We start from the raw sequence: 13448 nt of genomic DNA, 5'->3' as shown, positions 1-13448 counted from the left end.
GGTGCTGAGGATGTAGATGTGGGCTTGCCTTCAATGCATGGTGCGGTGAGACTGTCTGGCTCAATGGTTATGAGCAGGTCCTCTGGGGGCAGCTGATATGGGTTCAGATTCTGACTTGGCCATCTACTGGTTGACCTACCTTCCTTTCTTTGTTTGAAACTGAGTGTCGCTCTGTCACCCAGGCTGGAGTGCAGTGGCACGATCTCGGCTCACTGCAATCTCTGCCTCCCAGGCTCAAATGATCCTCTCATCTCAGCCTCCCAAGTAGCTGGGACTGCAGGCACATGCCACCATACTCAGCTAATTTTTTGTATTTTTGGTAGAGACCAGGTTTCGCCATGTCGCCCTGAACTCCTGAACTCAAGCAATCTGCCCAACTTGGCCTCCCAAAGTGCTGGGATTACAGGTGTGACCACTGTTCCTAGCCTGCCTTCTTGACCTCTCTGCCTCTCAGTTCCCCACTCTGCAGAATAGGAATAATGCCTGTGGTGTGATTGTGAGGATAATGGCTCCTGTCATTTAGAGTCCTCAGAAGATGAGAGCTCAATAAATGTTACTTATTATGTTCCAGGGGTGACACCTAAGTAGGTGAGTGCATGTAACTAATTCTCGCTTTGATACATGCTATCAGGGAGAAGGATGGGAGCTGAAAGAAAAGTAATGGAGGGCTTGTCCTGGTCTGAAGCAGGACAAGCAAGGCTTCCTTGAGAAGGCGGAATTGAGGCTGAGTCTTAAATTGGATGGGTATCTCCATGAAAGAGTTGAGTGATGGATCTAGTCTCAGTCCAAGCATCCTCTTCCTCTATTCAGCGTTCATTCATTCAAGTGCTGGGCATTGTGCTGGATGCTACAGACCCAACAGTCCATCAAATACCCTCTGGCCCTGACATCACACAGTTGATAGCCCAGTGGAGAAGACTGGCATTAAGCAGATAGACCTCAAACATTTAGGGCAAGCTTTGAGATGAACCCTACGGGAGAGGCATTGGGAGTCCCAGGAGCACAGAACACCTAAACTAAAGTAGTTAGATTAACAAAACTATTCGCTAGAGTACTATAAGCAACAGCTTAAAGCTCTAGGATGTGTGCAGCCTTGAATTCTAGCCAGCAGCTATGGCGCTAGACAGAGAGACAGGAGGGAGCACGGTGACTTCTAAAATTTGAGAGAAAGCAGATGTGTGGGGAAGGCAATGAGGTTGGAGGGGCCCATAGTCGGCAGACCACCAATGCTTGGAGTGGGATGAGAAATCTGCCTTTTATCCTAAGGACTGTAGTTAGCCAAATATTGTTTTAAGCAAAGCTGTGATGTAATCAGATTTGTACCTTGGAAAGATCATTCTGGTGCCATGTAGAAGATTAATTAGTGATATCTGGTGAGATGCTTTAGTAAGCAAAGGGATGTTTCATGAAGCTGCTGTTTCATTTTGTCAAACATCTGCTCCCAAGCCTCCACTGGATGCCCCATTGTCTGTTATGATCTGTCCAAGATCTGACCCCTCCAGCTCACACCCATCCCCTCACAGCTCAGTTACTCTTTGCTCTGGCTGCATCAGACTCTACCTCTGCAACCTCCTGCCCTGACGTCCCACACATCTCTTTCCTGCCTTGTGCTTTTCCTAAGGCCCCTCCTGGTTTGGGTGCCTGTGATTGTCCCCTGAGATGTTCCTGCCTCGGCCCTGCCTCCAGAGTTCATCTCTCCTTTGTCCAATCAGCTATTAGATTTGGGATAATACAAACAACAATAATAAAATCTTTGTATGTATTCAAGTGCTTATGCCTTCTCACATACACCTAAGGGAGGCACTGTGACCCTTTTCATTTTCTTTTTTTCTTTTTTCTTTTTTTGAGACGGAGTCTCGCTCTGTCGCCCAGGCTGGAGTGCAGTGGCCAGATCTCAGCTCACTGCAAGCTCCGCCTCCCGGGTTTACGCCATTCTCCTGCCTCAGCCTCCCGAGTAGCTGGGACTACAGAAGCCCGCCACGTCGCCTGGCTAGTTTTTTGTATTTTTTTTAGTAGAGTCGGGGTTTCAACGTGTTAGGCAGGATGGTCTTGATCTCCTGACCTCGTGATCCGCCCATCTCGGCCTCCCAAAGTGCTGGGATTACAGGCTTGAGCCACCGCGTCCGGCCGACCCTTTTCATTTTCTAGATGCCGTCATGCTTACTGAGTTCCCTATTTCACCTCCCCTGTGCCCCCACCCCTGCATGTCCCCAGGGCTCATTCTCAACATGGAAGTCAGAAGGATCCTGTTAAAATCCAAGATCACTTGGTTGCTCTCAAGCTCTCCATTGGTTCCTGTCTGTCTCAGCAGAGTTGAAGTCCCGACAATGACCCTCAAGCCCTTCAAGATTAGGCACTTTGATATCTTTTTTGGGCATTCTGTTTCTCTTCCCCTCTCTCATCCCCTTAAGCCACACTGACTTTATTTCTCTTTGAACCTGTGGACAGGCTCCTTCTTCAGGGCTTTTGCACCTGCTGTTCCCTCTGTGTGGATTGCTCTCCTTTCAGATTCCTGCAGAACCTGCTCCCTTGCCTCCTTCTTCAAATGTCACCTTTTCAGTGGGACCTTCCCTGACCACCCCTTTATAAATTGCAAATCACCCCTACCCTCCTTTTCCACTATTTTCCTCCACGGCAGTTACTGACATCTTACAATATATTTTATTTCTTTATTTTAATTGCTTACTTTCCCTTTCAAGAATATCAACGCCAAAAGGGCAGGGAGCTGTGTCTGTTTTGCTCATTGATGAATCTTCAGTGCCTGATACATGGAAGGTGCTCAACAAATATTTCTTAAATGTGTTAATGAATGAATGAGGAAACTGAGGTCAAGAGAAGTGAAATAACTTGCCAAAGGGCACACAAACAAGCAAGGGCTAGAGTGGAGTCGTCCAGCTGTTGACCACTGGGTCAGTGGTTATACTAGTTTTATTGTGATTGACATAAGAAACAGTTTTAAATGTTCCATACTCCATATGCCTGTAAACATATATACATGCACAGATATAAACTGAAACAAAAGTTTCATTACTATTTCCCCTTATTATGAATGATGAACACTGAAATTTATTTTCTTTTCTGTCAAAGCCCTCTAGCCAAAGACCACCAGCAATGCATCAGTACAATGAACAGGAAGGGCTCATTGCTCATGGCAATGAGAAAGAACGCTCACCACAAAGAACCACGGAACATCTTGGGAAGAGGATATTAGAGAGGACTTACAGATTGCGACTTGCGTTAGATGGTTTTGGGGAAGTTCAGAGAAGCAGGGCTTTGCTCTGGATTGGAGGCTGATCTTGGAATGAGGCAAGTCTATATCTGAGTATCTTAATAGTCCTACATAGAAGGTGGGGAGAATGAATTGAGGCTAGTGTCATAAGTGATAAAGAAGCAGCCATTATTCATATTAGCCCAGCTATAGGGCTAATATGTCAGTAAATGGAGACCAGTAAATGGCTTAGACAATGTTCATGTTTTTGTCTGTGTTCACTCATGATTATGAAGTGGTCTTGTTTTTGTCTTGATTCACTACAGTCACAGGATGGCATCTGATCACTTCATCATGTCTTCTGGTAAAGTTTCAATAAGCATTTACATACGTAAGTATGTTTAGTAAAAACTGATTTCCTTTTATTTACTATTTATATTATAGCTAGGATACAATTTTTTAAAAAGTGGCGTATAGAGGTAGGTAAGCTGTGTCAATTCAATTTCAGGTTGGTGAAGGGACACTATTAAATATTTGTTATATTGAGAGGGAAGGCATTAGGGACAAAAGAGTTGATGTTTTACTCATCTATTGCTTCTTAACCAATCTGTTTAACCCAGAGTTTAACTTGGAAAAATGATAATCATATGTTATCTTTCATGGTTTCTGTGGGTCAGGAATTTGGGCAGAGCTCCACTGGCCAGCTGTTAATTAGAGTTGCTTATGTGGTTGCAATCATATGTTAGCTGCGGCCATACTCATCTGAAGGCTTGACTGAGGCTAGAGAATCCGCTTTAAAAGTGACTAACTTACATGGTTGGCAAATTGGTGCTGAATACAGGTTGAAGCACCTTGGTTCCTTTCCGTGTGGATTTCTCCATGGAAATGCTTGAGTGTCCTCCTGGCATGGTGCTTAGTTTCCCCTGAGCAAGTGACCTGAGAGACCATGGTGGAAGATGCAATGGTTTTTATGACCTAACCTCAGAAGTTACACAATGTCACCCATTATCCTATGGGTCAAGGCAGTTACAAAGGCCTACCTAGGTTCAAAGAGAAGAAACATGCCCCATCTCTTGCTGAAAATGTACCAATGTCATGTCCCATTGTAAAAAGAACACTGAGATGAGTTGTATACTGATATGACCACCCTGTGAAATATAATCTGCCACAGTCGAGAACCACTGAAGGTATATCACCAAGTACTCCCCACCCAAGGACACTTGTCATGCAACTCTTAACTGTATCTTATTTGATGCCAACCATACAGGAAATGTTCAGTAATTGTTGGCTAGACCATTGGATAGGTTTTATTTAATAAAACTTCCTATGAACCAAGTGCTTTTCCAAGTATTTTATAAATATTAGTTCATTTAATCTTAACAAACCATATGAGGGAGGTACCACTGTTAACTCAATGTCACAGATGAGAAAACTGAGGTACAGAGTTACACAACCTGTTTTCTTTTCTTTTTTTTTAAATTTGAGATAGGGTCTTGCTATGTTGACCAGATTGGTCTCCAACTCCTGGCCTCAAGCAATCCTCCCATCTCAGCCTCACAAAGTGCTGGGATTACAGGCATGAGCCACTGCGCATGATTCAGAGTTACACAGCCTTCTAAGTGATGGAGCTGGGAATCTGCCTCCTGAGTCTGTGGCTTTTCTATCCCCAGGCTATGGTGCCTTTATCTTTGACTCCGTAGGAGTCACAGCCTAGAAGTTCCGGACTATAAAATTCAACATGAGCTTCACCACAGGCATCAGAACAGTGGCTTGTGTGTGCAAGTGTCTGGACAGGGCTGGTCAAAATGTTTGACTTTTTAAATATTCCAGCATCTTTGTACAATCTTTTGGTTAATAGCATGTGGCAGATTGCATTTTCCAAAGATGGTTGCAGTAATATCTCCCATCCCACATACTCTTCTTTCAATATGATGTTGATTCTCCTCTCATTGAGAAGTAGAGTATGTATTCCCACCCTCTGGACCTGGAAGACTTGTGGCTAAGACACAGTGACACACTGTGACTTCTAAGGCTAGATTATAAAAGTTAATACAGCTTCTTTCTGGTTCCCTTGGGTTGCTTGTTATTAGAACCCAGCCACCATGCAATGAAGAAACCCAAATGGCCCATGGAGAAGCTCACCTGGAGAGCCACCAAGGCTTCCAACCCACAGCCCACTGAGCTCCCAGCTGACAGACAGAACTACTTGGAAGCCATGGGACTGAGCCATCTGGCAAGTGGGTCCTTCAGCCCCTAGGCAAGCTGCCCCAGCTGATGCAGACACAAGCTGTCCCTGCTGAGCTCTGCTCAAATTACAGGTTCGTCAGCAGGAGAATGATTGTTGTCTGAAACCCCTAAGTGCTGGGGTGGTTTGCTACACAGCAATTGATAACTGAAACATAGAGAGAGCCAAGATTCTTGTCTAGACCACAACAGCCTCCCAGCTGCTTTCCACCTGTGAGCTGTCTGGGCTGGTGCTGTGGTCTCAATACTCAGGCTTGAGATTCATGGAAAAAAACTAGTTTTAGCTTAGCTTAGGCCGGAAGCCCCTGCTGGCATCATGATATGGGGATAATGACTGAACATGTGGGTAGGAACTCACATGACTGACCCATGTGTCCCAAGATTGGGAGCTCCTACAGCCCCTGTTGTGGTGAGTGAGCAAAGACTGTGCAGGACCAGTGTTCAACAGTGACCCCATGTGGCATGAGCTGGAACAACAGTGCCAGGGGGCTTTCCCATTACCCTTGCCAATTCTCACAACGGAAAGTAGAACCAAAGCTTTCACATCAAGTTAGCCCCAGTTATTCTAGGGCAGGCACAAACCTCTGAAACTCCAAAACTTTGAGCTCAGATGACTTTGGTTTAGTCAGAAAACACAGGCAGGACCCTCTCCCCCAACCAGGTACCTTGTACATAGAATTGTCAAGTCTAATATCAGCAGAGCTGGAAGAGCCATTAGGAGCTCAGGTCTCCATTTACTGACATAGCAACTGAGATCCAGAAGTGGGAAGAAAGGGACTTCTTGCCTGAGGACACACTGGATTTGTAGCCCACAATTCATGTTGCTACTTCCCAAGCAATGTATGTAGGGACAGGCCAGAACAGGATGCTATTTTTTCAGTGGATGAGTCAGAAGCAGGGGACGAGGTTGTTGGGTGGTAATTATCTCAGCCCTGGTATGCCCCAGGGCTGGATACAAGGGGAGTTTGGGATTGGATGAGGACTGCTGGATCCTGGGTCATGGGTTTAAACCCTATGGATCCTGCACTTGTTTCCCCCCTTCCCTGCCACAGCCCAAAGCAGCTCCCATCACCCTCTGAGGCATCTGCATCCTTATCACAGACGAGCAAGAGGAAGTAGTGGGATGAGTCAGAACTGTCATTATCATCACTGTCCTCGAATCTCAGAGACCATCTCTCTCACAACTTCCTGCCCAGGTGCAAATTCCCTTGGCCGAATTCTTGGTGGATACTTGATCATGGTCCCAGCTTGCCATACCTCTGAGAGGTAGCTCACTCACCGCCCAATGTTAGAAAGTCCTTCATTCTGCTGAACCAAGCTCTTTCTTCTTGCAACTTCTCCCCATTTGTCCCTATTTTGCTCCCCATCACCCACATAGAACACACTTCTTCCTTTGCTCTTTGATGGGGTTTTGCAGAAACATTACCTAGAAATCCCAACCTGCCAGCCCCCAGGACGGCCCCTGCCCAACTCTACACTCACCCCATAACCCAGGAGGTCGCTGTTCTAATCCCTGTGGAATCTGTCCCTGGGGCTGCTGCTTTGGTGATCTAAGTCGCCCACACCCATCAGCATCTCACCTCCATGACCTGCCATTTGTGGGGTAATGGCCAGGGCTGGGGTCCAAGATTCTGCAGGGGGAACTACTGGTGATTACAGATAAGTTCTGCCCTACCCAGTGTCCTTCCTGGCCCTCATGGGGACAGTGAGACTGATGGGCATAGGCAGAGGCTTCTAGGTATAGGGCAGCCCAAGGCGAGGAGATAGATGTGCACTTGGGATGGTTTCCAGGCCCCTTGTCAAAATAAACCCAGTATCACCCCTTCCATGTTCTCAGCTCAAATTCTGTTAAGGTAGAGGCTTCTGTCCCTTATCTGTGATCAGGGATGCTGTGTTATAGTTGTTTGCTTACATATGTCTCTCCCCCACTGGACTGAGAGCTCCATGAAGGCAAAGGCTGAGTCTCCTCCTCTCTGGGTTGCTAGAACCTGGCTAAGGGCCCAGGGCATATTAGGTACTCAGTGAATGTCGGTTGGATGAATGGATGAATCTCCTTCCCCAACCCTCAGCTGGGGTATGGAAGGGGAAGCTGATGCTCTGCAGCATCCTGGGTCCGCCCTCAAGAATCAGCACCCACACCCTGTCAGCTGCTCACGCTCCGACCGTCCACACCCCACCCACCCTATAATCCCTCTCTCTCAAGCTGTCACATTCTGAAGCCTGCCTTTTCTTCTTAACTTCTTTCCTTCCACAGAGTGAGAAAGAGGAAGGTGTGTGAGGCCTCTGACATGGGCAGGCAGACGGATCACTGACCACCCACCCCCACACATTGCCTCTCTGGGTCTGTTTTCTTCTCTGTGAAATGACCCAGAAGGGCTCTTATGGTTTGGATAGTCTGTGGTTTGCTGAAGCAAGTGCCTCTGATTACCCGCAAGGACCCTTCTCAGCCCTCCTCCCTACAAGACACCTCCCCCTGCACCCCCAACCCCAAGAGTGTGCTGATGTGAAGATTGTCACATCGCCCCTGGGACATGGTTTTGCTGCACTGGTTTTCCCCCTTCTCTGCCACAGCCCAAAGCAGCTCCCATCACCCCCTGAGGCATCTGCATCCTTATCACAGACGTGCAAGAGGAGGTGGGATGAGTCAGAACTGCCATTATCATCATTATCCTCGAATCTCAGAGAGCATCTCTTTCACAACTTCCTGCCCAGGCACAAATTCCCTTGGCTAAATTTTTGTTGGATACTGGATTATGGTCCCAGCTTGCCATACCTCTGAGAGGTAGCTCACCCACTGCCCAATGGAGGGGATGGGAGAGGCAACATCTGCTCTGAGACTGCTCCAGTTGACAGTGAACTCAAGACCCTGAGGACAGAATGGGCAGCCTGTTTTCCGCCCCGGGGGGCCTTCATCCTTGGGATATGCAGGGTGAACTCCCAGCTGAGGGCTGAAGGCTCGCCAACCTCAGGGCTGAAGCTGTACCCCCCAGGCACAGGGAAAGGATGTGGTAAGAGTGCTCCCTCCACCTGCCTGTTACCCCAAGCCTCATAGCCCCTCCAGCTTGACTGTTCTCCTCCCCTTCTCCCTCTCACCATCTTCTCGGGGCTTCCTTTCACTCTGCACGGCAACTAGGAGCCTGATTTCAGAGGCACACACTTGAGCTCTCATGCAGGCTTTGCCCCTTGTTGGCTGTGTGGCAAGTGAGTGAGCTCTGAAACTCAGTCTCCTGGTGATAATGAGGGTGATGATCGTACCCGCCTCGTCGGGTTGGGAGGATTCACATAGAGTATTTAGACCGATACCAGGCACATACTAGGTTCTCAGGAAATGTGAGTGTTATGATCATTAGTATTTACACAGGACCTCCTGGCTGCCATTCCAGTGCTCTGCCAATTCCTGCCATCCTGAATCATCTCCTTGTTAGCTGTGTGGCTCTGGATCAGTTATTGGGCCTCTCTGAGGATCTGATTTCCTCCTCTAGAATGTGGCAATAATAGTATCTTTCTTCTAGGGCTTTGAGGAGGATTAAGTGAGTTAGTAATTATAAATAGGGTGGTGATAAAATGCATCACTGAAACCAGGAAATTCTGAGAGTGAAAGCAGAAGCCATTAATAAACACGCTAGGGCAACAGGCTTCCACCAGGATGAATGTCTCCCTATTCATTGAGTACGTAGCCTGGTGCTGGGTCCACAGTGATGAGCTCTACAAACAGGGATTGTTTTTTCCTTGAGACGGAGTCTCGCTCTGTCGCCCAGGCTGGAGTGCAGTGGCACGATCTCGGCTCACTGCAAGCTCTACCTCCCAGGTTCATGCCATTCTCCTGCCTCAGCCTCCCGAGTAGCTTGGACTACAGGCACCTGACACCATGCCCGGCTAATTTTCTGTATTTTTAGTAGTGATGGAGTTTCACCGTGTTAGCCAGGATAGTCTCAATCTCCTGACCTCGTGATCCACTCGCCTCAGCCTCCCAAAGTTCTGTGATTACAGGCGTTAGCCACTGCGCCTGGCCTACAAACAGGGATTTTTACATCATCACCTCCTTTCCCCACATTTCCCCCATCACTTTGGTCCTCCCCTCCCCAATTCCTACATGCACCGGGTTTCTTGTTATTCTCCCCTCTTTGCCTCTTGCTTAAGTGGCTGCATGGCCCCAACAGCCTCAGAGTTTTTCAGCTCATCCTGTTCAATCCATCCCATCACTACGGAGAAACTGAGTTTCAGAGAGGGGAAGGGACTTTTCTGAGTGTCAGCCTGTAATTTTCCCTGCTCAATCACCATGGAATCTACAACCATCTTGTTGACATTCAAGGTCCTTGACAGGCCCTGCCCATCACTTCTGGCCCTCTGACCTCCTCCCCTCCTCCCCATCTCACTTGCTCACCAGCTGGCCCCAGAGCTCCACTGAAGAAAGGGAAGTGTCCATGTGCAGAACATTGCCTCCTGCCCACTTAGCTCTCCACCCATCCCCACCCCAAGGCCTAGCTCATCCATCTTCCTTCTCCTGCCCTTGGGTGACACCAGAGAGCTGAGTGATGTAATCCTCCCCAATTCTTTGTCTCAGCCCAGTGGGGTTGAGCCCTGGAAGCTCTGTTGAAGCCAGCAGCATCTCCCAGACTCTGGACTAAGCATAATTGGTTTTTAATGGGCCCCATTATTATCCTATGCTTAGTACGCATCATGGGCACCTGAACTCCATGACTAAATGATTAATCGGGAGTTGCTTGGGGACTTTCTGGGGCCACTGTCCCATTTCCCTTTCCTTCCTGGTCTTGTTGGAAGCTGCTGGTCTCTCTCTCACCAGGAGGCAGTGACACATCAACTCTAACCCAATGTTCCAGCCAGAGCCAGCCTCACACACAGTTTTCCACTCAATTCTTGGAATCTCTGAGCTGAAAGACGATCATAATTTAATCATGGCAAAAGGGTCTCACCTCCTTTGCCAGCTGATCAACTGGTACTTGAAGAACTGGGTTGAGCATTCTAGGGCGACATCCAGGCTCCAGAGGGAAGAGCTCTGGGGTCAACTAGGGATGTCCACCATGGACGGAGTGAGGGAGAGGGGATAGGAGGAGCTCCATGAAGATGAACACACTTTCCATCTAGGATGTGATGTCTCAGCCATTCAGGCACAGAGCATGTAGTAGGCATGACCTACTGCTCTGATAAGCAGATCCTCCCAAGAGGACCCAGAAGACCCAATCCAGGGAATTGAATCCAATCCAACACATAGTCCGTTTACATAGGCATGACAACTCCGATGCTGACATTTCACAGACAGAGAAACAGAGATTCAGAGAGAGGAACCCAGCAAGTTAGTTACAGACCTGGCAATAGGCATCATCATCAACTTTTTTCCTTCCTCAGCAATTAACCTTGGCACTGTCAAGTTTAAGTCTGGTAGGTTATCAAAGGCCCAGAGAAGAGGGATCATCTAGGTGAGCCTTGAGAAGCAGATCTTGGAGGAAAAAAGGCAATCCCTTCTGCACCAGGGCCATCAGGGAGGCAACCCCAGCTCTGGAAACAGGCAGTCTGGGCTGTAAGCTGGGGTTGGCAAGGCCTGGTCTTCAGGAGAACAGACCTATCCTAGGGGCCTGAAGGGCCCAACATGTCCAGCAATGCTGTTAACTGCCAGGAGGAAATATGAAGAGGGAGCTAGACTATGATGAGGAAATTAAAATATCTGCCTTTGAAAGTTAAAAAAAAATAGTTGATTGATGAAACTGTCACATAATGCTGAACAATTAAAACTGGCAGACATAGACTCAGACAAGCCCCTTGAATACCTGAGTGTAGGATCCCCGGTTCTGCTGACTTGCTCATTACTGGGCCCCAGCATCTAACAGAAAAGTTCTTTCGGAGGGAGTTCCCTGCCCACTATATTGAGGTCGTGGGGGACACGTTTTCTTTTTCTCTTTTTCTTGAGACAGGGTCTCACTCTGTTGCCCAGGCTGCAGTGCAGTGGCGCCATCTTGGCTCACTGTAGCCTCGACCTCCTGAGCTCAAGCGATCCTCTCACCTCAGCCTCCCAAGTAGCTGGGACTTCAGGTGTCCACTACCATGCCCAGCTAATTGCTGTATTTTTTGTTTTGTAGAGATGGGGTTTGCCACATTGCCCAGGCTGGTCTGGAACTCCTGAGCTCCATAAATCCACCCCCAACTCAGCCTCCAAAAATGCTGAGATTAGAGGCGTGAGCCACTGTGCCCGATCCACATTTTCTGAGTCTACTGTTTACAAGTCCCCACTTGAGATGTGTGATGGGAGAACAGCACACATGGTCTCACCAACTCCTCACAGCAGGGCTGTGAGATAATTTGCATTATAATCTCCATTACACAGATCAGAAAACAGAGGTACCAAGGGCAAATTTTCTTGCTCACCGTCATATAGCTCTTTTCACTTCAGCCAGAGCTGCTCTTGCCAGGTGCTTGGGGTGGGAATCGGGCGAGGATGCAGCCTGTGGGGGCCTCTCACTCCTTCCCACCCAGGTCACAATTCCCAACTATGCCCAGAAATGTCTCTGGATCCATAGAATGTGCATGGGGTGCGAGAAGATTTTCTTTCTTCTGCCCCTGCCGTCCTGTGCCCGCCTCCTTCAGTCCTGTGAGGCACAGGGGTGAGACCTGGCCCCAGCCCAGAAGACAGCGCTTCAGCTAGCCTCTGCCATGGACTTGCTGGGTGGCCTAGGGCTGGTTTCTTCATCCTGGGCCTCATGAACACACATGAAGAGTTCATGTGTTCACGGTGGGCCGTCCAGCTATAAAACCCTAACAATCGATGATCAAATGTCATTCCACAGACCCATGTTTCTTGAAGCCCCTCTCATACGCCCTGGTGCCCCAAGGCCCCAGGCTCTGCCCACTCACCTGCCATGCGATGGCCAGCTGGACTCCTCTGTTCCTCCCCACAGTGGTGTGTGCACCGTCAGGGCAGTGTGGCGTGTCACAGCAGCCAGCCAGACCAATTTTAACAAGGAAAACCTTGGGACACTCCTAGGATGGAAAGTCAGAATTCAAAAGAGGAGGCGTGGCCCTCCACCCTAGCAGTGACACCCACGTGACACAAAATCATCCTGTAATTGCACCTGGAGGGGTTCACTGTGGAAGTGGCTCCATCTAAGAGACCTTGGAAACATGGAGTTGCGAGTGGGACTGTGGAGAAACTGAGGCTCAGAAAGGTCACAAGGTTGGCAAGAAATAGAACGGGGAAGGAGAGAAGAGTGGGAGCGAACTAGGATTTATGGTTGACCATTCTTAGCCTTCACAACAACCCTCAGGTGAGAAAAAGCAGGCCCAGTGCGAGGACCCCAAGGTACATGGTTACATGCTGCAGAGCTGGGTCAGTCTGGGGCTCCCTCTCCCCTCCTGGGTGAGACCAGAAGATTCCTGGGCCCACAGCTCCTCTCTGTTCTGCAGGCATCTAAAGAGGCAGAGGTCCATGATCCTCCTTCAGGGCCACTAGACTCCCCTAGTGGACACTAGACTCTTGAGAGGAGGTAGATAAGAAAAAGGGAGGGCTGGTTCTGACTCAGAAGCTAGGCCCATCTGCCCTGACTTTGTGAGTGGTCTCCAGCCAGGAGCTTAGAGGCCTGGTGGCCATGGGTGTCCTGTGACCTTGGGCAAGACCTCTCCCCTCCTGGAACCCTGGTGTTTCTACCTATAAACTAAAGAGACTGGACTCAATTATTCTTCAGGGCCATTCCAGCTCAAAGTCTAAGATTCTGGGCTTGAAGATGCTGGAATTGAAGGCATCTAAAGTCTTTTGTGTAATGAAATAGAGGGGATTTTATTGTCACGGGAGCTGGTGAGGTAGGTTTCTTTTTGCTGGAGAAATGCTTTGATGGATGACTTGGGGCTATCGGAGGCTGGATGTAGCCTGGGCCAGTGAGGAATGGGAAGTGGGAGGGGGTAGAATCAAGGGAAAGAGACAAGGAGGAGCAAGGAGACGACTGTCTGCTGAGCACAGTATGATGAGGCCGCTCCCTGGGATCACCCC

General features: G+C 48.6%; 1 protein-coding gene across 2 annotated transcripts in view; it reads right to left on the bottom strand.

Moving 5' to 3' along the window:
- Positions 1–12393, bottom strand: part of TGM6 (transglutaminase 6) — a 52780-nt gene extending 40387 nt beyond the window's left edge. For both annotated transcript variants that reach the window (XM_037994984.2, XM_037994985.2), the window contains exon 1: positions 12320–12393. In XM_037994984.2, the coding sequence (XP_037850912.2) occupies positions 12320–12326 (7 nt within the window). In that variant the 5' untranslated portion in view covers positions 12327–12393. The remainder of the gene's footprint in view (positions 1–12319) is intronic.
- Between the last annotated feature and the right edge of the window lie 1055 nt (positions 12394–13448).

Source organism: Chlorocebus sabaeus, chromosome 2 (assembly GCF_047675955.1).
Source record: "Chlorocebus sabaeus isolate Y175 chromosome 2, mChlSab1.0.hap1, whole genome shotgun sequence".
Taxonomy (NCBI): Eukaryota; Metazoa; Chordata; class Mammalia; order Primates; family Cercopithecidae; genus Chlorocebus; species Chlorocebus sabaeus.
The sequence above is the reverse complement of the archived record's forward strand: the minus strand, read 5'-3'. Positions and strand labels throughout refer to the sequence as shown.